This window comes from Thamnophis elegans, chromosome 2, assembly GCF_009769535.1.
Source record: "Thamnophis elegans isolate rThaEle1 chromosome 2, rThaEle1.pri, whole genome shotgun sequence".
Lineage (NCBI taxonomy): Eukaryota > Metazoa > Chordata > Lepidosauria > Squamata > Colubridae > Thamnophis > Thamnophis elegans.
The window spans coordinates 13,365,460-13,388,242 of NC_045542.1; the positions used below are offsets into that span (position 1 = coordinate 13,365,460).

The window sequence follows — 22,783 nt, forward strand, 5'->3', positions numbered from 1 at the left end:
ACACAGACACAGACACAGACAGACAGAAAGAGAGAGACAGACAGACAGAGACAGAGGCAGAGAGACAGACACAGAGACAGAGGCACAGACAGAGACAAAGGCAGACAGAGAGAGACAGAAAGAGAGAGACAGAGGCAGAGAGACAGACACAGACAGAGACAGAAAGAGACAGAAAGAGACAGACAGAGACAGACAGAGACAGAGAGACAGAAAAAGAGAGACAGACAGACAGAGAGAGACAGAGGCAGAGAAACAGACACAGAGACAGAGGCACAGACAGAGACAGAGGCAGACAGAGAGAGACAGAAAGAGACAGACAGAGACAGACAGAGAAAGAGAGACAGAAAGAGACAGACAGAGACAGAGAGACAGAAAGAGAGAGACAGACAGACAGGCAGAGAGAGACAGAGGCAGAGAGACAGACACAGAGACAGAGAAAGACACAGAGAGAGAGGACAGAAAAAGACAGACAGACAGAAAGAGACAGACAGGCAGAGACAAAGAAACAGAAAGAGAGAAACAGACTGACAGACTGAGACAGAGACACAGAAACAGACAGAGACAGAGAGACAGAAAGAGACAGAGAGACAGAAAGAGACAGAGAGACAGTGACAGAGAGACAGAGAGAGAGAGACAGAAAGAGAGAAACAGAGACAGACTGAGACACAGATACAGACAGACAGAGACAGAGAAACAGAAAGAGAGAGACAGACAGACAGAGAGAGACAGAGGCAGAGAGACAGACACAGAGACAGAGACAGACACAGAGAGAGAGGACAGAAAAAGACAGACAGACAGAAAGAGACAGACAGAGGCAGGGAGACAGACACAGACACAGAGTGACAGTCAGAGACAGAGACAGAGAGACAGACAGAGAGAGACAGAGACAGAAACAGACAGAGAGAGACAGAGAGAAAGACAGAGACAGAGAAATCTCAGCTACTTGGAACATTTCAGAAAATAAATCCAGGTCACATTGTCAGTTGTTATGTTGAATTCAAAAGTCAATACCAATAGATCTGGATCAGAAACCTCCCTTTATTTCCAAATGCTGGTAGAGAATAAAAGAATTGGCATTTGAGCAGTGCCAATCACAAAAGAAATACAATATGAATGGGAAAGGTAGGATGAGGTGTTAAAGCTCATTACAGCAGATGTTTTCAAAAATAGGTTCATAGAGAAAAAAAGTAATATGATCTGTTGTTCATCCTTGACCAAAAAAGCTTCCACATTTGTAGTTAGAAAAGATAACAATTTTGCCCAGCTACTCCCTGATTCCTGACAAGTTCTGCTACTGCTGATGGTCCACTTAACAGTAAGACTGGCTGGCCCAGAATGGTTTCAAGGACTGGACTTTAAATGGACTCTGTGGAAAATCACACACACTTTGCTTTTAAGGCAGAAGACTTACCCTGTTTTTTGGCTTTACATTTTCCTAAAATTGGGCAATAAAAAAACTTCTGCTTTCGCATCCATTAGCAGCATTGAGGTAGGAATCATTCACAGAATTAAAAATGCCTTACAAATATGCATCATTATAACACAACTCTGCTTAACAGAATTTTAAGCAGAGCCAATACTGGGCAAGGAAGAGACAGCACGGAGACAGTGTTGGTTATACCTGTTGATGACCTTTGGAGACACTGATAGTGGAAAAGTCAGAGGCAATCCAAAATGGGGTATATAATAAGCAAAAATTGTAGGTGGCTTGTTGTGGCTGCAAAATTTGAGCAGAGGTAATGAGAGATCTGGAACTGTCAGGAACAAGTAAATTTAACAATGACAGAGAAAAAGCAACAGATAATAAAGAGTTGGCATCTGCTAGACAGTCTCTTGCTGGTAGTGAGTAGGAACATCAGGGTTATGAAGCATTGGGCACCAGAGGAACAGAGTAGCAAGCCTTGATAGTCTCCTAGGAGAAATGGCTGGCATAGTCGTTGGTTGGCAATGGCAGCAGCTGGACTGATGTGCTGAGAATCCCAGCAGGGGAGGTTTACAATAGACCTGTTTAAGGCACAATAGGCAGCAGAAATGGATTGTACTGGATAACAAATGGTGTAGCACTGGATGAGATCACTCAGTTGGATTCTGGCTGGGGAAGTCTTGCAGAGTTGACTGAGGAACATTTTTGTCCTACTGCAGTGGTTCCCAAACTTGGCAACTTTAAGACTTGTGGACTTCAACTCCCAGAATTCTCCAGCTAGCTCTTCTGGCTGGGAACCACTGTCCTATTGAGAAGAGTTTGAAACTCTAAGTCTCAAGGAAATAGACAGGTTCTTTAGCAGTGTTAGGGCTGTGACTTATACATTAGGTCAGGGGTCTCCAAACTTGGCATTTTTAAGACTTGTGGACTTCAACTCCCAGAATTTCCCAGCCAGACATGTGGGCTGGGGAAATTAGGGAGTTGAAGTCCACCAATCTTAAAGTTTTCAAGTTTGGATATCTCTGCATTAGGTCCTGGCCCCTCCTGCTTGGTCAAGGCTACCTAGGAGGTGAGTGTGGGTGTTGTCCCTCTTTCCTAAAAAGAGGGGGTGATATGTCTCCTTAATAAACCATCCTTACACCAACCTGCCCCCAGTTTGACCTGCCCCCAGTTTCCTTCTTGAGAAAGGTTGTGGAAAGATTGCATTTGTGGATAACTATTTGTTTATTTATTAAATGTAAGTGCCCAGTCATCTCAAATACATTACTCTAAGCAGCTAATAATTAAAATAAAAAAGAGCCAGTTTGGTTTAGTATTTAAGGCACTAGGCTAGAAGCCAGAAGAGCAGGATTTCTAGTTCCACCTCAGGCATGAAATTTGACTGGGGGATTCTGGGACAATCACTCTTTTCTCAGCCCAACTCATCTCACAGAGTTGTTCTGAAAATCAAATTGCCTCTTGGGAAAGCAGCTTTGGGACATCTCACAGAGTTGTGGGGGAAATAGGAGGAAAAGTATTACTATGTTTGCTGCATATTATATGCTTTATTATAAAAGTAATAAAGGCAGGATATAAATAAAATAAACAAAAAAGAGAAAGCAAAACTATAAATAACATAAAATAGCTGTGAAGAACACATAACAGACATCCCCAATAAATACAATCAAGAATGGGCTCACCCATTTTCCTAGTCTTGAGAATGGTTACAGATTCAGGGCAATCTTATTGCACAATATGACTTTATTATGAGCATACTGTCTCCTGCATATACATATAATGTTTTAGCAATAGCTGATGTAGCTTTCAATTTAGTGACAGAAACAGTCACTAAACAATCTCTTGTTTAGCGACTGCCTCATTTAGCAACTGGTCACAGGTATAACAGTGATGAAAAGGGAACTTTAGAACCAATTTTCACATTCACAAACTTCTTGTATCTGTAAACCAAAGGAATGATGAAGTAAGATCATAAGCACAGTTATGGTTTCACTTAGTGACTGCTTCGCTTAATGATCAAGTTGCTGGACTTAGTCGTGGTCATTTAACAAGGACTGCCTGTGATTGATTTAGATATCAGTACATGGGAAACAACAGCATTATTTATGGTTCCCACTTCAAACTAAACCCTGGTTTGTCCAAGTGTAATTCAAGTGAAAAGATAATAAATCTTATCTTGGCTTATGTGTGAGCCAGGCTACTGAATGGCCTTTAATGAGTTTGTAGTCATATTGATTTTATTTTATTTCAAGTTCCATAGAAGTTAACATGAGGAATGCTGTTTTGCTTCAACTAATTATCATCATGGGATATGGTCTCAATGGAATCAAAGCAACAACACGGTATTCTTGCATGAAGTTATGACTTTATGTATGCTTATTAATTTAAATGTTTCCATAATATCTATTCTTTATTCTGTGAAAAAATATTTCTAAAGATCTAAGAAGTCTTATTTTCTATTTTAAGGTACTCCACCTTCATATGCAATTAAAGAACTAAACATGTCACCTGCTAATATAACCATTTGGGTACATCTTGTTCTTTTTATTTGTAATTGTATCAACATTTCAGAAAAATACTATATTGATTCTTAATGGAGACATTGTTAATATGAATTACTTGTTCATGTGTTACCCCCAACCTTAAATTCCTAACAAAATTCTTTGGGCAACTTTGAACAAATGAGAACTATAACTAAGGGAGGACGTAACATTAATGTGATTTTCTATTATGAAAAATACTATAAGATAGAAGAATCAGATAACACTAACAACATAACTAAATTGTACTTGTGGATTTCCTCAGTTGATTTGAAGTGCAGGCTACATTATTTGTCTTCTTACTTGTTGATTATGCTGGTTCAGTGTGGTACCTCAAAGTTCTGTCTTGGGCTCAGGGTTCTCCAAGATCTTCATAAATGATGGAGGGATGAGGGGATTGAAGGGACACTCACTAACTTTGCAGATGACACCATGTGAGAAAGAATTGCTAACACTTTGGAAGATAAACTCAAGTGTCAGAAGGAAGGTGACAGACATGAGGAATGGGCCCTATCCAACAAGATGCAGTTCAGCGGTGAGAAAAGTAAGATCCTGCAATTAGGCAAGGAAAACCAAATCACAAGTATAGAGTAGCCAGTACCTGGCTCAATAGTAGTGTCTATGAGAGACCACCTCTTAAGTATGAGTCAGCAGTGTGCTGCAGATACCAAAAAAGCCAATACAGTCCTAGGCTGCATCAATAGAAGGACAGCATCAAGATCATGGGAAGTGATAGTACCACTCTATACTGCACTAAAGAGGCCACACTTGGAATACTGCATCCAATTCTGATCACCATAACACAAAAAAAGATGCTTAGGTCCTAGAGAGAATGCAGATAAAAGAAACAACGGGGATAAAGAGTTTGGGGGATAAATCATATGATGAATAGATATGGGAACTAGGTATGTTTAGCCTAAGGAAAAGAAGAATTAAGGGTGACATGATAGACATTTTTTACTTGAAGGACTGTCATAGGGAAGAGGGGATGGAATTATTCTCCATAGAACTTGAGGGCAAGACAAGAAGCAATTGGTGGAAGCTCATCAGAGGAGATCCAACTTGGAACTAAGCAAGAATTCCTTGATAGTGAGAACAATTAATCAATGGAATAGCTTATTTCCCTGAGCTGTGGCTGCTCCGTTGCTGGAGGTTTGCAAGAAAAGTTTAGACAAACATTTGTCTAGGGTGATATAAGGACTCCTGGCTTGAGCAAGAGGTTGGACTAGAAGACCTATGATTCTATACCCACCATGTTTCCTCAGCAACCTGTTGTGGCCTGTCAGGAGCTGTTGGAGCAGACTCCGACAACGAGGGGTCTTATGAGTCCGCCCTGGAGGAGGTGGAGGACCCTGGACAGGGTGCCGACTCCGAGCAGGGCGAGGAGAGATTGGTTGGCCACCAGGAGCAGCTGGAGCATCGCACAGGCGCTAGTACACATGCGTGCACTGCACGCATGCACGAGGACGCCACCAGCCCCGTTCCAACCGAACCGGTTGGAACAGGACGAGAAACCCACCCCTGGATATGATGATGGTCCATCTTCTGTAGAATGAAATATGTTCCTCAGTGTAGGAAGAGAAGAGCCTTCCGCACTGCAGGGAATAGAGTGATTTTATTATTTTTCAGATGAAACATTTCAATTGCCTTATCAAAAACCATTCTCCATATGAACGGTTGCAGCAGTTGAGTATGTCTAGTCAAGTGACTCACTAGAGAAGACCCTAATGCTGGGAACAATTGAGGGCAAAAGAATAAAGGGACGACAGAGAATGAAGTGGCTGGATGGAGTTACTGAAGCAATAGGCACGAGCATCCAGAGGATGGTAGAGGACAGGAAGGCCTGGAGGAGCATTGTCCATAGGGTTGCGATGGGTCAGACATGTCTTCGTGACCAACAACAAAAAGTCTAGTGAAAAGAAGGACTAGCAGGTGACGTGATAGTAGTGTTCCAACATTGGAGGGGCAGCCATAAGGAAGAGGGGGTCAACTTATTTTTCAAAGCACCAGAAATCAAGAGCAATGGATGGAAAGAAGCAACCTAGAACTAAGGAGAAATTCCCTGACAGAGAGAACAATTAACCAGTGGAACAGCTTGCCTTCAAACGTTGTGGGCGCATCACTGGAGGTTTTTAAGAAGAATTGGACAACCATTTGTCCCAAATGGTATATGGTCTTCTGCTTGAGCAAGGGGTTGGACTAGAAGGCCTCCAAGGTTCCTTCCAACTCTGATGTACTATGTTCTGTGTTCTAAGACCATTGACTTCTAAAATTCTTCAAAGCCACCTGTGCTTTTGGTTTTAACTTATTCCAGAGACACTTGACTCATGTATTTCTTTCATCACCAATCTCACTCAAAGACTTTCAGGTATTGTTATTGCCTTCAGCCCCAGACTGAATCTGGATCAGATGATTTTATTGTTTTGACATTTATATTTGTTAAAGGTCCTAGAAAATTCTAAATCAATAAAATTTAAATAAGTTGATGAGGGTAGATGAAATAAGTACAAATTTGTGACTTCTGAAATAATGCCCTTGAATACCTCATTCTTGCATAGCAGGTTTTAGATTTTAGATTTTAGTAAAAATAAAAATGATGTAAACATGTCTGCCACCAATAATGTTCATATTTGTTGCCCAGGATCAGAGGAATTTATAATCTGTTTGGCGCTTACCTTTTCAATTCTCTTTACATAGTGTCTATAGAGCTTTTAAAGAATGTTAAAAGTTATTTGCTTGTGTGTGTTTTTAGATAAGCCTATATGTAGGAAGTGATTGTTCCAAAATTATAGAAACACAATTCTATTTTTCTTTTAAGAGCTCTTTATTCTGATTGGTGCTGAGCCTAGGATTCAAGTTATAATTTTTAATCGTTTGGTAGGTTATGAAGAATTATCAATGGAGTTTCCATAGAAAGCTTCAAATATTCAGGGCCCGATTCAAGGACCATATGCAACTTTCTCATGCATTATACAAATAATTTGAGTCAGGATTGAGACCTTAACCCTTGTGGATCATATATGAGATGGGTTCAAACATATTACATTCAGCACTGAATTGAATGTTCTAGTGTCTGTTTGTCTGTCGCTGCTCAGACCTTACTCCATCCCAAAAATAACTTGCCTGAGAAAGACATCGTTGGAGGAAAAACCTGTACTATAGCACAAAAATGAGGGAATGCCATATGTCCCCTTGGTTTTCAAAACATAATTCAGCTTTTCTTGGTGTGAAATTGGAAATATCCAATATATCTTCCAGCGCAGAATTACAGGCAGTACCTTAAAAAAAAGGGAAAAACCTCACAAATATCTCCCCATTCATTGACATGCCCTCAGAAATCTTGATCTGCATTCTTTTCATGACAGAAGGAACTGAGGTGTATAAAGTGGCTAACAATCAGTTGTGGGATCCATTCCTTCCATTCCCCAAGATGGACAATTTTGGTTTAGAAATAGATATCTGGACAAAATAAGTATGTCCAAGTTACCATTAGAGAACCAGCTTGGTGTAGGAGTTAAGGCACCAGCTTAAATCTAGAGGATTGAGTTCTAGTCCCACTTTAGGCATGAAGCTAGCTGGGTGATCCAGGGTGAATCATACTCCCTCAGCTGTAAGAAGTAGGTAATGGCAAACTACTTCCAAAATCTTGCCAAGAAATTGCAGGAACTTGTCTAGGGCAGATACCAGGAGTCAAGAGTGATTTGAAGGGGCCAAAGAAAGGTCACCATTGTATGAAGTGCATGCAAATGAACCCAAATAAGCATTTTAATCAGCTGCTTAAATTAGCAGTAACTATCCCACCTAAAGAAACAGAAGGCTATTTTTAGTCTCAAAGACTATGCAACAAAAACTACTTTTTACCTAGACAGATTCTCTTTTCATGAAGCAAATGGCGCCACAGCCAGTCTGGAAACTTTTAGTTAAAAGGTGGGGAAGGAGATTTGGCCACCATGGAATAAGATAGTGGATGTTTATCTGCTTTTAACCCTTAAATTCTTTTTAATTTACAGTACTTACACAAAATTTTCCCCTTTCCCACCATGCTTTCAATTGTACCTATTTCTGTGAACCTCTTTAACAGTAAGCACGTAACAAATTTCCACTGTTAATGCTACAGGATAGGTATCGCTTTCTGTGACTACAGCAAGGAAGGAATAGATGATGGATGGATGGACTGGTGGAAAAATGACTAGACAGACAGACAGCTACCAGACCAATCAGTCTATAGATTCAACATTTGAAAATACTTCTTTTCTAAAGCATTGAACTCATTGCCATATCGGCAAATATCTACATTTACATGACCACTTCCAAAGGATGAAGGCAAGTCTAAGCAGTCTTTAAAAGTCTTACAAGAGATTAAATCCATGGTGAGTTTCCATTTTTTTACTACCGGTTTGCTCCTGCGCCTGCATGTGGGTGGGCCGACACTTCTGTCTCTTGCCACCACTACCAGTTCGCCTGATCCGGGCCGAACTGACAGAAACTCACCTCTGGATTAAATATTTAGATAATTGGAAATTTGGGTACAGATTCCCATCGATGATCAGTCTGAAATAAATCCCATTGAATCCAGTGGGAAGTATTTTTGGTAAATGTACTTAGAGATTCTGAATTTTTAATTTTGTCAATTTGTTTGTTTGCTAACTGCTTTGAGTCTTCCAAAAGAATCAAATCTCATTGATGAGGAGCAGAGCATTCATAGTTTTTCAAATGTTATTAACTACTGCAATCATCCTCATGAATATACAAATGTTCATCATACCTAAAAGCAAACTAGACATTTAAGTATGCTGCTTTCAAGCAGATTTGAACCTGATACCAAATCCATGTTAAATAAGACATTTAGTTGTGATTCACATCTTAAACTGGATGAACATTGTGGGACTGCCATACAAGCTGCAGTCACGTGACTGCAATTTTTGACATTTTTGACTGGTTTCTGGTGTTTACTTCTAATTTCCAGCAAAAACTATCTATCAATCAATTATAATAGAACTGTGAGGGACCTTTGAGGTCTTCTAGTCCAAACCCCTGCTCAAGCAGGATATCCAATACCATTTCAGATAAGTGGCTGTTCAGTCTCATTTTAAAAACCTCAAGTGATGAAGCACCCACAACTTCTGAAGGCAAGCAGTTCCGCTGGTTAATTGTCCCCAGTGTTAGGAAGTTTCTCCTTAATTCCAGGTTACAAATAGTTATTTGGTAAAATGGATATACTTAACCAACATGGGATTTGTTTAATTAGTATGGCAAAAAATGTTGTAAAATTGGATCCCGTCATATGGAGACGCATTTAATGACTGCAAGGACTTATTACCATAATTCTGGGCTCAATTATGGTCATAACTCGAGGATTACTTGTAGTGTATTTGCAAAGAATAAATAAATATGGCATATTAGTTCTTTTGAGTCAAATCATCCTATCGGAATTATTCAGAATTCTTTTGTTCAAGTAACTACTGTAAAAGGCCAGTATTACAAATATAAAGCCATTTGTTTCTTGTCTACCAGCTTCCTCGGTTCCTTCTTGGAAAAACTAGCTGTATAATTACTGTCTTTCCATAAAAATCAATTTCCTTTCCCATATTCTCTTAAGTGTTCCCTCAGCTTCCTTGTTTGAGAGACTGTAAATTATAAGGTACAACACAGGTATGAGATTGGTATAGATCAAAGAGATCACTTTGCTATGTCCTAGACAGTAATTGGCCTCCAGACAGATGTAGATGAAAATGACACAACCATAGGGGAGGATACCCACAACCAGGTGAGCAACACAGGTAGAGAAGGCATTTTCCGGCCTTCATAATACTTGATCTTGAAGATAGAATTGCCAATAAAAATGCAGGAAACCAGGATAAACAGGAATTGAATAAGCATGTTTTCCAGGCAGACAACAAAACCAGCCACTTCATTGGTATTTGTGTGACTACACATCAAAACCAAGCATTGGCCAGATATCGTAGAGGAAGTGATTGTTATGTGAGCCACAAAATGGAGGACCAAAAATCAGCATAGTGAGTCCCATTGAGATTGTGAATGCACTGGCGTAAGCTGTTGCCAAAAACTGCACACAGACCTTTCTGCTCATGATAAAGGTATAGCACAATGGATTGCATAATGCCACACATTTCCACATCCCTAAAGGCAATTTATTTGTGTAGCACATGTTACACAAAGGGATTCTTCTATTCTTGACCAAGAAGTTGACCAGCATTTGGGGCACGACCAGAGTATAGCAGATCACAATAAAAGGGAGGATTCACAGGAGAAAATATATGGGTGTGTAAAAAGCAGGATCAATTAAAGATACAATCAAAACAGTGATGTGTCCTGACAGTGTGATGAGGAACATGAGAAAAAAATAAAGTAAAAAACCCACACTCTGCAAAGTTCCATTAGTGTTGAATGCTAGGAAAATAAATCCAGTCTCCACGCTTTCGTTCTCTCTTCATTCTGCAGTTAATAACTATTGTCATTGCATCTATCAATCCATGTAAGAAGGACAATGAATATAAAATAGCAACAAGCTGGATATTAGTAAAGGCAGAAGTCAAGGATGAAGGAATTATACTGATTATTCAGAAATATTTTTGGAGACAATGTTAAATAGTTATTTTTCTTGGTGTTTTCAAATTAATGATGTAGTATCTTTGCAGAGAACTTTTGTTTAATGCAGACATACATAAGCTACAATGGTGGGATTCAATTTTTTTTACTACCGGTTCTGTGGGCTTGGTTTGGTGGGCGTGGCATAGCTTGGTGGGCATGGCAGAGGAAGGATACTGTAAAATCTCCACTCCCTCCCCACTCCAGGGTAAGGATACTGCAAAATCCCCATTCCTTCCCGATCAGCTGGAACTCAGGAGGCAGAGAATAGATGGGGGTGGGGCAGTGGTGGGATTCAAATAATTTAACAACCGGTTCTCTGCCCTAATGATTTCTTCCGCCAACCAGTTCACCAAACTGCTCAGAAAGTTAACAACCGGTTCTCCCGAACTGATGCGAACTGGCTGAATCCCACCACTGATATGCTATGATTTAAGAGGTGTTTTCTCAATAGGTTTTCTCAATCCCAATTTAAATTTATGGCCTAACATAGATAATGTGACTGACTGCCACATATTCTTTTAGTTCCCCCTTTTCTTTTTTTTTCTCATTTTGAGATTTTGGGAGATTTGCTTACTCAGTCCATTGGCACTATATCGTTTAATGCTAACAGATATAATCAGATACATCTCTTTCATAAGGAGTTTATAGGAGCCTTCTAGAGAATAATGCAGGAAACATTTCTAAAGGACGTGGCAATTGCCTTAAGTGATTGATGTACGGTATGCTTCCAGCATCTCAGAAAAAAGAATTTAGGGTACAGGTGTTAGCCCTTGACTTATGACCACAATTGAGCCTAAAATTTCTGTTGTTAAATGAGACATTTGTTAAGTAAATTTTACCCCATTTCTCAACTTTATTTGTCACAATTGTTAAGTGAATCACTGAAGTTGATAAGTTAGCAACCTGGTTGTTAAGTGAATCTGGCTTCCCCATTGACTCCGCTTGTCAGAAAGTTGCAAAAGGCAATTGCATTTTGACACTGTAACTGTCATAAATATGAACCAGTTGCCAAGCATTTGAATTTTGATCAGATGATCATGGGGGTGCTGCAAAGATAGTAACTGTGAAAAATGGTCATAAGCCACTCTTTTCAGTGCCGTTGGGAATTTGAATGGTCACTAAATGAAATGTTGTAAGTCAAGGATTACATGCAAATACTTTTCACTTTTCAAACACCCCTTTCCCCAGAATTCCAAAAAAAAACCCTCAAGGGGGGAGTTCAACTTTCAAAAAGATGCTTAGCACATTTTGTGTAACTTTCTGAGTCACTTCTGGACCCCGATGACACTTCTACTGGGGGATTCTCTTTGAAGCTTTGTTTCTCCCAGACCAGTTCTAGATGACTGTTAATTGCAGCAGACACAACGGAAATGCCTCAGCTAGAGAAGTGGGGGAGGAGATGGCATGAACTACGCCCAAATGCCTTAAGAGCCTCCACACAGAAAGAACAATTAAGCTTTTGTGAACACAACTCCATGTTAGAGCCCTGGTTGCCATTGATGTGCTTGCCCACAATAAGCTAGTAAATTGATTAGAAACTGAAGGTCCAGGAAATATGAACTGAATATGTTGAAAAGGAGGGAGGGAGGGAGATAGTGGTGGGTTGCAGGCGGTATGCCCAGGTACGGGTGTACTGGAGCCTGCCCGGAGCACCAGATACTGCTCCAGAGGGCCCACCCGCCCGAGCTCCTTACCGATCTTTTAAGTCTTCAGCACTTCCGCCCATGCGCAGGGCGCGTTCAGCGCCTATGCAATGCTCCACTGAGCAGCTGGAGCATCACGGAGGCTAGTGGAAGTGGTAAGATGCATGCACATACTACGGACATCCATGTGGATGCCACCGGGCCCATTCCAACCGGTTGGAACGGGATCCGGAACTCACCACTGGAGGGAGGGGATAGTAAGATTTAGAATACTTAGAATACTGCATCCAGTTTTGGTCATCATATCATGAAAAAGATGTGGAGACTCTGGAACGAGTGCAGAAAAGAGCAAAAAAGATTATTAGGGGGCTGGAGGCTAAAACATATGAAGAATGGTTACAGGGATTGGGTATATCTAGTCTAGTGAAAAGGACTGGGGTGACACGATAGCAGTGTTCCAATTTGAGGAGCTGCAACAAAAAAAGTGGGGTTCAACCTATTTTCCAAAGCATCAGAAGGCAAAACAAGAAACAACAGATGGAAACAATCTAAAACTAAGGAGAAAATTCCTAACCATGAGGACAATTAACCAGTGGAACCTACTACCTTCCAAAATTGTGGCTGCTCCATCACTGGAGGTTTTTAAGAAGAGACTGGACAGCCATTTGCCTGGAATGCTATAAGGTCTCCTGCCTGAGCAGGAAGTTAGACTGAAAGACCTCCAGGGTACCTTCCAACTTTGTTATTCTGTTATTTGTGTAAATACACATATGCATGTATTCTATAGTTGGAAATCTATTCACACACAAATATGGCTGTGTCCCCCCCCAACACACACACACAAACACACAGAGGGGGGAGGGAGGGAGAGAGAGAGAAAGAGGGAGGGAGAGAGAGAATGAATTGCTGGATCTAAAATAGTACCTAGTATTTCCGGACCACCAATTTCTTACACAGAGAGTAAGGGAAATATTCCTTAATGGATGAATAGCGATCTAAAATATATTCTGTTGCAGAACATACTAGCATTATAGTTTTATTAGTAGTTTTAGTTTTTTAAGTTTTATTTTACAGTAGGTCTTCCCAACATAGCACCCTCACAATCTATCTGATATTAATTGCCATCTTCCACAATGATCACAATTTATGCTGGCCGGAGAAGAAAGCTATAGTCCAGCGCATTTAAAAGGTGCCAGTTTGAGAAAAGACTTTCAGAGAATATTGAGGAAAATGGTGTGATTGAGTTGAAAATCCTGTGCATATTCTTCTGATCTTTTGCAATTAAATCTGCCTATTCTTCTTTCTTGTTAATTCATGTATTTATTACATGTATATCTTTCCTCTAGCAGCTAATGGAAGGCCTTTCCTAATTCTATGTCAGCAATAACAACCTCTGCAAGAAAAATGATACTGAGCAGCAGTGATTAATCCAAAGATAAGCCATCACTTCTATGAGCCAAGTCCTTAACCATTGCACTATACCGCAATCATTCTACTATACACAAAGAACACTGGAGCTAATTACTGGTCATTGCAAATGGGCAAACATTACATTAACTGCCTTATGGCAGAAGCCATTAATACAGCATTGGAATTCTTTCCATTTCCCCCCCTCTAAAAGCAGGGTGGTCACAGATGTTATTGTTGGAGAGTGGGGGTCCAGCTTGTACAGAGATAATTGAATCGGATTTTGTCACATGTAACAGGAAGATATTTTGTTTGCAGGAAAGAAATGAGGCAAACCCAGCACTTAGTTCCTTAGCGTTTGTCAGGAAAAAAATTCAAGAGGAAAAAGAAGGCTTGGGAAGAAAAGGATCTTGTGCCTGAATCTCATAAAGAGTTAGCAGGGTAAGAGATAACAAAGAGGACTTAGAGAGGGAATTCCTAATGCTCTATCTCACTTCTTCCCCTTGTGATTGGCACATTATAAGATAGTGCCTCTCAATCACATCCTCCATGGTTATTCCCTTCTCACGATTGTTGAGGTGGTACAATGGCAAATTTTCACTATAATGCTCATGTGTTTGCACTATAAACACCAATTCCTCCATTTTTATCTCTAACCAGATTTACAATTAGGTACGGTAAGAGAAACTTGAACAACCCTATTCCTTACAATGAAAGCATAAGTAGTCTCTGCCACTATCTCAGCTTTTCCAGGAGAAAAAGAGATATTCTCCTCTACCCTAGAAATAATATAAAAGGTGACGTCCTGTCATTTATTTTTCCTTTGGCTTGTCAGAAGCGGTTCACCGACAAATGCACGAAAGACTTTTCTGCGCTGACAGAACCGCGGGGGACAAATCTGCGGCCTCTTAACCGCTAATTGTTATGCGGCAGTAGCGCGCTGACATGTGCGCGTCGACACAATCGCGCTGTGCCTTTAAAATCAAAACACAGGAACACTCGTTAAAACATTAAAACGCCGACACAATCGCGCGCTGTGGAAAGTAGAAAAGAAAGAAAAAACCTCTATAATAAACCTGTATAATACTGCTGACTTTTTAACTTTACCCAGTACTATGGCCTTCATAGATTATGCCCAAAATATAGTCATTTGTTCCTGAAATGAAATATCTGGTTAATTTGTTCGAGGATCTATTTATTAATTTTCTTGACTATCCATGGTATTCTCAAGAGCCTTCTTCAATACTAGCATTCAAAGGCTTCAATATACCGCAGCTTGACATAGTCAACAAAACTGAGGGGTTTTCTGTAAATTAAAGTCAATACATAAATTTGAGACTTTAGCATTTTAGCAATTACAGTAGACATTAGAGGAAATTAAAGATTCCATACACAAAAAGCAAAGCTAGCAAAGTTATCTTTTTGATGCAACAAAATAAACCTTTCCTTCATCGCGGTTTGGTCGGCGCGCTTATATCGACGCGAAGTTGTGGGCGCGCTTTTGACGTTGCGTTGTTGTCGGCGCTATTTTAACGATCGCTGTTTTGTCGGGTCACGGTCAGAAGCCAAATTATTTTTACTCATATTTTTTCCTCAAAGAAAATTCATCATTCCACTGACCAAACTTTAGCAGCTATAATGCCCAAACTACCTACGGTAGAAATTGTTAGTCTGGAGGTAATATAAGAGGAAGGTATTCCTTATTCTAAACTCAGTCCATTCATAAATAACAACAGATGTTAAGATTTATATACCATTCTATGGTGCTTTCCAGCCCTCTCTAAGTGGTTTACAGAGTCAGCATACTGCTCCCCAACAAACTGGGCTTTCATTTTACCCACCTTGGAAGGATAGAAGACTGAGTCAACTTTGAGCCAGTCAGGATCAAACTCCTGACTGTGGGCAGAGTCAGCCTGCAATTCTGCATTCCAACAACTGCATCACTACGGCTCTAAATAGAAGAACGGGCTGATATTTCCTGCAAAGTTGTAAATACATGACATCCATTTAAGGGCTCAGATGGTGATGATTTCCAAGTCCTAATTTTCCAGAAATCCCAGGTTTCATGTAGCTGTATAAGAATGAGCAATGACTCCCCGAAAAAAGTATTACTCTCTAAAAGGATGGAAAAAATGTGTTGCATAGTATGTTCAAATCCCATAAAGCCAGAATAAGAATGTTCATTAACTGATCCTGGACTAGTTTCTCCCTGTTAACTTAACTGATTGCATTGTGAAGATATGTGTTTTTAAACCATGTTTTCTTCTTCAAAGAATGGGGGTTAAATGTAGGCCATCTAGTTTTTGGTTTTGTCTTTCTGAGGACACTTCTTTTAAAGCCTTTTTTACAAGATACCTTGAACAACAAAGGCAGAAAAGAAAGCATTAAAAGTGAAAATGGTTACTATCTCTAAATTGCATTAGAAATTGAAAGGCAATTCTACACCTATTTTTATAAACTTGAATAAAGGAAATCTGATAGAGCCCTGATAGCTCAGTGCTTTTTGGCTGAAATATATGATGTTTTTTTTTGTTTTCTTTCCTTATACCAACAGCCCTTCTCTTTCTTTCAACAGCTTTCGGGCACTCCACTTATTCAATTACTTATTCAATTAAATTTTTTATCACTGCCGTAGACCAGCAAAGAGAAAATAAGATATAGTCAATAAAAAGCACAAAGGATATATCAGGAGCCTAAAAAATATAAAAAGCTAGGAGATATAAAAATGTATAAATTAAAAAGTAAATGTAGATATAAAAAACAAGAATATGAAGTTAGCTTAAAATTATTCTCCAAGGATATTCAAGGATCTTTCTTGATACCTCTTACTGATTGGAAATTCAATCATGTTCAAGAAGAAACTCTGCTTTTTCTCCACAATCAAATCAAACATTTTTTTTCTCCTGTCAATTATCCAAAACCATTTTAGTTCAGCTAAGGCACTTGATCAGACAATCTAGGACTGGGTTGCAGTGATATCTGAAACAAAAGTGTTCAAAACTGAAATCTTAACAGAATTTTATGGATATGAACAAAATATCTAGATCCTGGCACCAAACGCTCATCTTCAGGCCAAAAACCAGGGACAGGAAGTAGAATGTTGAACTATATCTATCTATTTGTTCTTTTATATCCTGCCTTTTTATTATGTTTACAAATACAAGCAGTGAATATATCCAACACACCTTCTCCCACCTATTTTCCCAACAACAACCCTATGAGGTGGATTGTGCGAAAAGAGTGTGACTGGCTCAAAATCATCCAGTTGGCTTTCATGGCTAGGGTTGGAATTGAACTCAGTCTCCCACATTCTAGCCTGGTGCCTTAACCACAAATCAAAATGATTGTATTATATGCGTCATTACCCCTTCCTGCCATTTTTAAAGAGCAGGTAGCAGCTGTGGCCAAGAAATCCTTTATATCAATTGTACATCAATTGTGCACATTTATTGTCCAAGCGAGTGACTAGTTATAGTCACTCACATCTTAGTCACCTCTGATGGGACTACTACAATGTACTGTAACTGGAGACGCCCCTGAAGACAGATGCACTCTTCCAAAATGCAGCAGTGTACCTATGTAATTTCTCTATTTTGTGAGCTGCGTTGTCTATCAGTACATTCTGTTTTGAGACAAGCAACTTATGCGGAGAAGGAATGAAATGAACAGCAAGTGAATAATCCAACAAATGTTTTGGTCTGGTGTTTTCCTTATGATAGAAAGATAGACAGACAGTTGAAATGGCTGAAAGGAAAAACACTGAAACTGGAGAGATATTAGAAAATCAAATTCTTTTAGGAAATATTGAGAGTTGTGTGTGCATAACTTGAAAAAGGCGTTATTAAAAATTAAATAATGTAATAGCTGAAGTTCTACTATTGATAATTATTGTTTTGTTTCAGAGAATTACAGAGAATTACAAGACACTTTTTAGCAAGAAAAAAAGGCCTTCCTAATGACCTGAACTATTTGGAAATGGAATAGAATGTGTTGAAAATGATCGACTCTCCTTTATTTCAAGTTTTGATGGATACCCATCTATTAGGGATGCTGCTGTGGTTATGTTGCAATGCCAACAGTGGCCAAGGTCACTCTTGAGGCTTCTTCCAAATCCATAATTCAGGATGAAACAGGATAATTATTGAGTTTACAGATCAGGACAAAGAAGGCACATTCAAACAAGCTTGATTTTCAATGTTTGTTGGGAAGAAATATAACTGTTACCAAGCTTCTGAAGATAGTATGCACATCATTCTAGAATCTTCCCCTTCTACTGTTTCATCACAAATGTCAAAGAGTTATATCGTCATGCTGTGTTCCGAAGTTACTTTCCACAATAGTTCGAATCAATCCTGTCCCAGGAAAATCCAGGATTACCACACCCCAACACAGAGCTGGTCCAGCTTGAGACTTGAGATACTGATAACAGCGTGGGTTGATGTCTCTGGCTAATTTCTCAGGATTTGTGAAGAGGCCATTACCAGAACAAAAGGTAAGGTGCAGGACATTTGGGTCACCAGTGGTTGCCAAGTCAAGATGCTCCTTCACTTGCTCCCATTTGCACTCAGGGCAGAAAACATGCCACACATCACTGACACTCAATTCTTCATATGGAACACCTAGCACCTCTTTCTCAAGTTCCTCCAAGATAATTATCTTCCCCCGAGCTTGCCTTAAAGTGGGAATGGCCTCCTTTGTCCAAATTCTATTCTGGCCTTCTTCAGCTAAATAACGTTGGAAGCGAGAAGCGTAATCTACACTGGGAATAAATGGGAGTTCTTCTTTAACCCGCATAAGTACCGTTTCCCCTGGGTGTTGGTTGAGGAAGCTTAAGGTTCCTGCCAGGACATCAGAAAAGTCTGCCTCCTGGAAAGTGTTGACATGGTAAATAAGGAAACGGCCATTTTCCAGCTTACAGCGAATATCCAAGAAACGCACGCCAGCTGCTAGCTGAGCCTCAAGTGGCCAAGTTTGACAACGGATCTGTAGGCTTCCAAGCACGCTCATGGAGTCATGGGTGCCAGGGATGGAGATTTTGGAAAGAGAAAGGTGGTCAGGTAAGCCAGACATCCAGTCAGAGAGAGAAGAAGCAGGCCAGAAGGTATTGTCAAATGCCTCTGTTTGCTGCCTCTTTCCACATTCCATAGTGTCCATCTGAAAAAAAAAATATCATGATCTTCTGCAGAACAGAAAGCATCCTGCTATAATGTCAGCTAAGAGGTTAAGAAAGATTTCCAACTGAATGCACTTCTACTGGCAATTGGTCAGCATCTCTCAGCATACTTGAGGACAGTTGGCTGTTTAATCAGAGAATTCCCATTTCTCTCACTGCACATCTTCAAATATAGATACTTGATCAATGTACCAGCGCATGGATTCAAAAAGCTACAATATTCCCAACCCAGTGTCCTCCAGATTCGGAATTCTAACTTTGGAATCAACATTAATTTATTTTATTGATTTCTATAGCCGCCCATCTCAACAAGTGACTCTGGGAGGCATACAGCATAAAAACAATTAAAAGAGTATAAAATAAATGTAGGGATGTAACATGGGATGGGGTGTATGGGCTGTATAATGTAGGATATATATTATGGAACTTACTCTCCCAAACATTGTTGGAGAAGATTGGTATATGCTATCTAATAAATATTATCTAACAACAGCATGTATGACTTGAAAACAAACTTTTTAAAAAAAACCAGTTGGCTAAGATACTTATTCCTATTCTTTTTTATTCTCCATTTGGAATTGAGAACCAATCATGCCTCTTTTTATGAAAGACTGTGAATTAATCTGCTAATGCAAGAATCACATTTCTGGAGAATATCCGTTGTTCAATACTGAAGGTATTTGAAGATGTGTAAGCAGGCATGAAGTGCATAGATAGTCGATATTAACAGGACTGGTATAATGTCCCTCCTGTCAATTAATTCACAATGCTATAATTGTCACCTGTCACGTAACACAATATGGGCAGGACAGGGGAAATGAAGTCTCAAGTTTTGGTTACAAAAGAGCTAAATAAAATATTTTGAACATTTAAATATCAATGTTGAGAACACTAGAAACATAATGCTTTAGAAGGATTTGATAATTTTTGAATTCTAGAAAAAGTTTCTAACTTGCATAGAACCACCAAAATGTGATGCAGTCTCAGCAGTTGGCAACAATTTCACTGATCTTGCCTGGGCTCAAAATCCAAGCTGCATTGGGCTCGGATGAAAGACCACCAGGAAATTGCAGGGCTATATGTCAAATGGGGAAGTTTTTAAAAAAAAATCCGAAAGGAAAGCAAAGGATTAAAATTCCTGTAATGTTGCACTGCATTCTTGTATGCATTTATCCATCAGAAATTGACTTGAGACTATCTTACATATACATATCCACATATATCCCAACGACTAATGCATGCGTCATCCACACAAGCACCACCTAACTATACAAAGTTCAAATTCAGTGCCACAGCTTTCTATAGCGCAAGTGTTTTTTTTAAATCTGGGTTTATTGCCCCTTTTCAAGTCTGCTCTATCTTATCTAATATTGCTGCAATCTCTGTTCAGCCAAGAGGTTTTCAGTGTTTTGAATTACCGGCAAATCCCAACTTCTATCTGAAGTCTACTAACCTACCTGGAAATCGCGTTCCTCTCTTATCTGTCTGTCTTCCAGCTTCCAAAATTCAGAGGTGGATTTACTTGCTAAGACGCTATAAAATAATTAATCAACAAACCATCATTAAGTGGGTGTCAACTAGCAGACTTGGGCTGGTATAACTGGTTCGTTTTTGACAGCTTATGCCAAAACCTGTCAGAGCTTTGTAATTATCTTGAAATATCAGATCAACGCCCTTTTATTTTAATTTTAATGATTAACTTAATCATTTCCAAGTGGGGTGGATTGTAAGCAGCCGGGAGATACTGCGGTTAGAATGCAATTCATTGTTTCAGAGATGGCATGTATTGGTAGTTCTCGACTTATGACCACAATTGAGCCAAACATTTCTGTTGCTAAGTGAGACAGTTGTTAAGTGGATTTTGCCCCATTTTATGTCCTTTCTTGCCACAATTGTTAAGTGAATCTGGCTTCCCTGTTGACTTTCCTTGTCAGAAAGATGCAAAAGGTAATTACATGATCCCAGGGCTTGTAAATATGAATAAGCTGCCGAGCATCTAAATTTTGATCATGTGACTATGGGGGTGCAATGATCATAAGTGTGAAAAATTGTCGTCATTTTTTCCCCACTTACAATGTGATGTTGTAACTTTGAAAGGTCACTAAATGAACTGTGGTAAGTTGAGGACTATCAGTATACCATTTTAGTTGCTTTTGTGGTTCTGTCATGGAGATCCTGAGCACCAAAAGCTTGTGAAGGACAGAAGGGGGGAAAACTGTAAAAAGTTGTCTTTAAAATTAAAGAGCAGCTATCCAAACAATGGGCTGACAGTTTCAACAACACAAATATGGAACAATCACTTAGATACAGGGCTATGTAACTTCCCAGATATTTGTGCATCTACTTTCTAGCCTTTTCCCCCAGATTCAATCTGAATGAATAATATTCCCTATATGGGAATTGTTTCTCTAGAATTCATGGTAAATTTTTCACATATATAGCTGTTCTGTCCCCCCTTCTCCGCTCGTTAACAGACGACGGGCAGACAAACGTAAAAGGAACTCACTTTATCAGTTCTCGGCTCAGACTGGCTGCGAGCCCAAAAATAAACATAAATAAAGTCTCTGACGAGATAACAGAATACCAAACCAAAACTCTTACAAAGCAATGCACTTCTCCAAGTGTCTCCTTGAATCAGGGTTACAGAAAACCAATCACTTCTCCAAGTGTCCTTCAAATAAACCACGACTGATGATCAATGAATGTTGAACGAACGATGGAACGTTGACTCCTGCAACCAGGGCATGGCACCATCCGTCCTTTTAACACCAGAAGACCCACTAATGAGCCCCAGCTGCATTGTTAAGCTTGCATCCCGAAAAGACTCACAGGAGACGTCTGCTGAGTCACAACATATAGCTATATCCATTTTTTTTCCATTTACCAGAGGCCACACATTTTTGACCAAGATGATTACATTCCAACAGACCTAGACCATCATTTTTAATATGTAATTCTTGAAAGCATATAAAACACACTTTGTTCACCAAGGTTTTTAAAATTTTGAATGGTTATTCATCTCGTTACTATTAACAATATTTGATACTGATGATGATTGTTCTACATTTAATTTATGAAGAAGCACCAGCTGCTTGGACCTGTTTTTGATACTGTGTCTGTTCTTGGTCTTGATTCCCATTGGGCCTTTTATTTTGGCCCAATATTTGGTCTGCCTGTTCTTGATCTTTATTTCCCTGTTACCAATAAAGATTCAACCATTCTGTTAGCATCATGAAAAAAATATACAAAAGCTTTGCCTCCATTCACAAAGACCTTCACACAAAATTTAGCTGTCTGTTTCTATCTAAACTTTTTGTGTTCTGAAGAACAGCTGTTAAAATCTCATATCTACTCTATATCTACACATACATATGATAAAATCTTAAAATTGTATCACCAAGTTTTAAGGCAGTTAATTAATTTTCAGTTAATCTTTATAGCCTTGAAATATGTGACTTTTAACAGATTTATTCCTTGGCAATTTTCTCCTATATGCTACCCAATAATTTATTCTATGGATATCTTCAATTTCCAGAGTTTTATCTATGTTGAGGTTAGGATATGTCTTGAGTAAATTTTTTCAATTCTCCTTCTAGATCTCTTCCAATATCCTCAGGTTTATCTCTAGAGTTTAAATTATGTTTATGGATTTCAACTCATTCTAATTTGGCTTCCAATTAATTTTTGGCTGCTGAGGTGGCTCAACAGTTCCCAAGATCCTATCTGCAATTCTTTATTTTGATATACTACCTGTCATCATTTGAGCCATGGTAGCACAGTGGTTAGAATGCAGTATTGCAGGCTGACTCTGCTCACTGCTCACTGTCAGGAGTTTGATCCTTGACTGGTTCAAGGTTGACTCAGTCTTTCATCCTTCCGAGATCGGTAAAATGAGGACCCAGATTATTGGGGTTAATTTGTTGATTCTGTAAACTGCTTGAAGAGGGCTGGAAAACACTTTGAAGCTTTATGTAAGCTGCTATTTTAC

At 39.3% G+C, this 22,783-nt stretch overlaps 1 protein-coding gene across 1 annotated transcript; it reads right to left on the reverse strand.

Moving 5' to 3' along the window:
* Positions 1 to 17,912: 17,912 nt before the first annotated feature.
* LOC116504166 (1-phosphatidylinositol phosphodiesterase-like) lies at positions 17,913 to 18,767 on the reverse strand. The gene has a single exon (XM_032211029.1). The coding sequence runs from the start codon at positions 18,765 to 18,767 to the stop codon at positions 17,913 to 17,915; it is 855 nt and encodes a 284-aa protein (XP_032066920.1).
* Between the last annotated feature and the right edge of the window lie 4,016 nt (positions 18,768 to 22,783).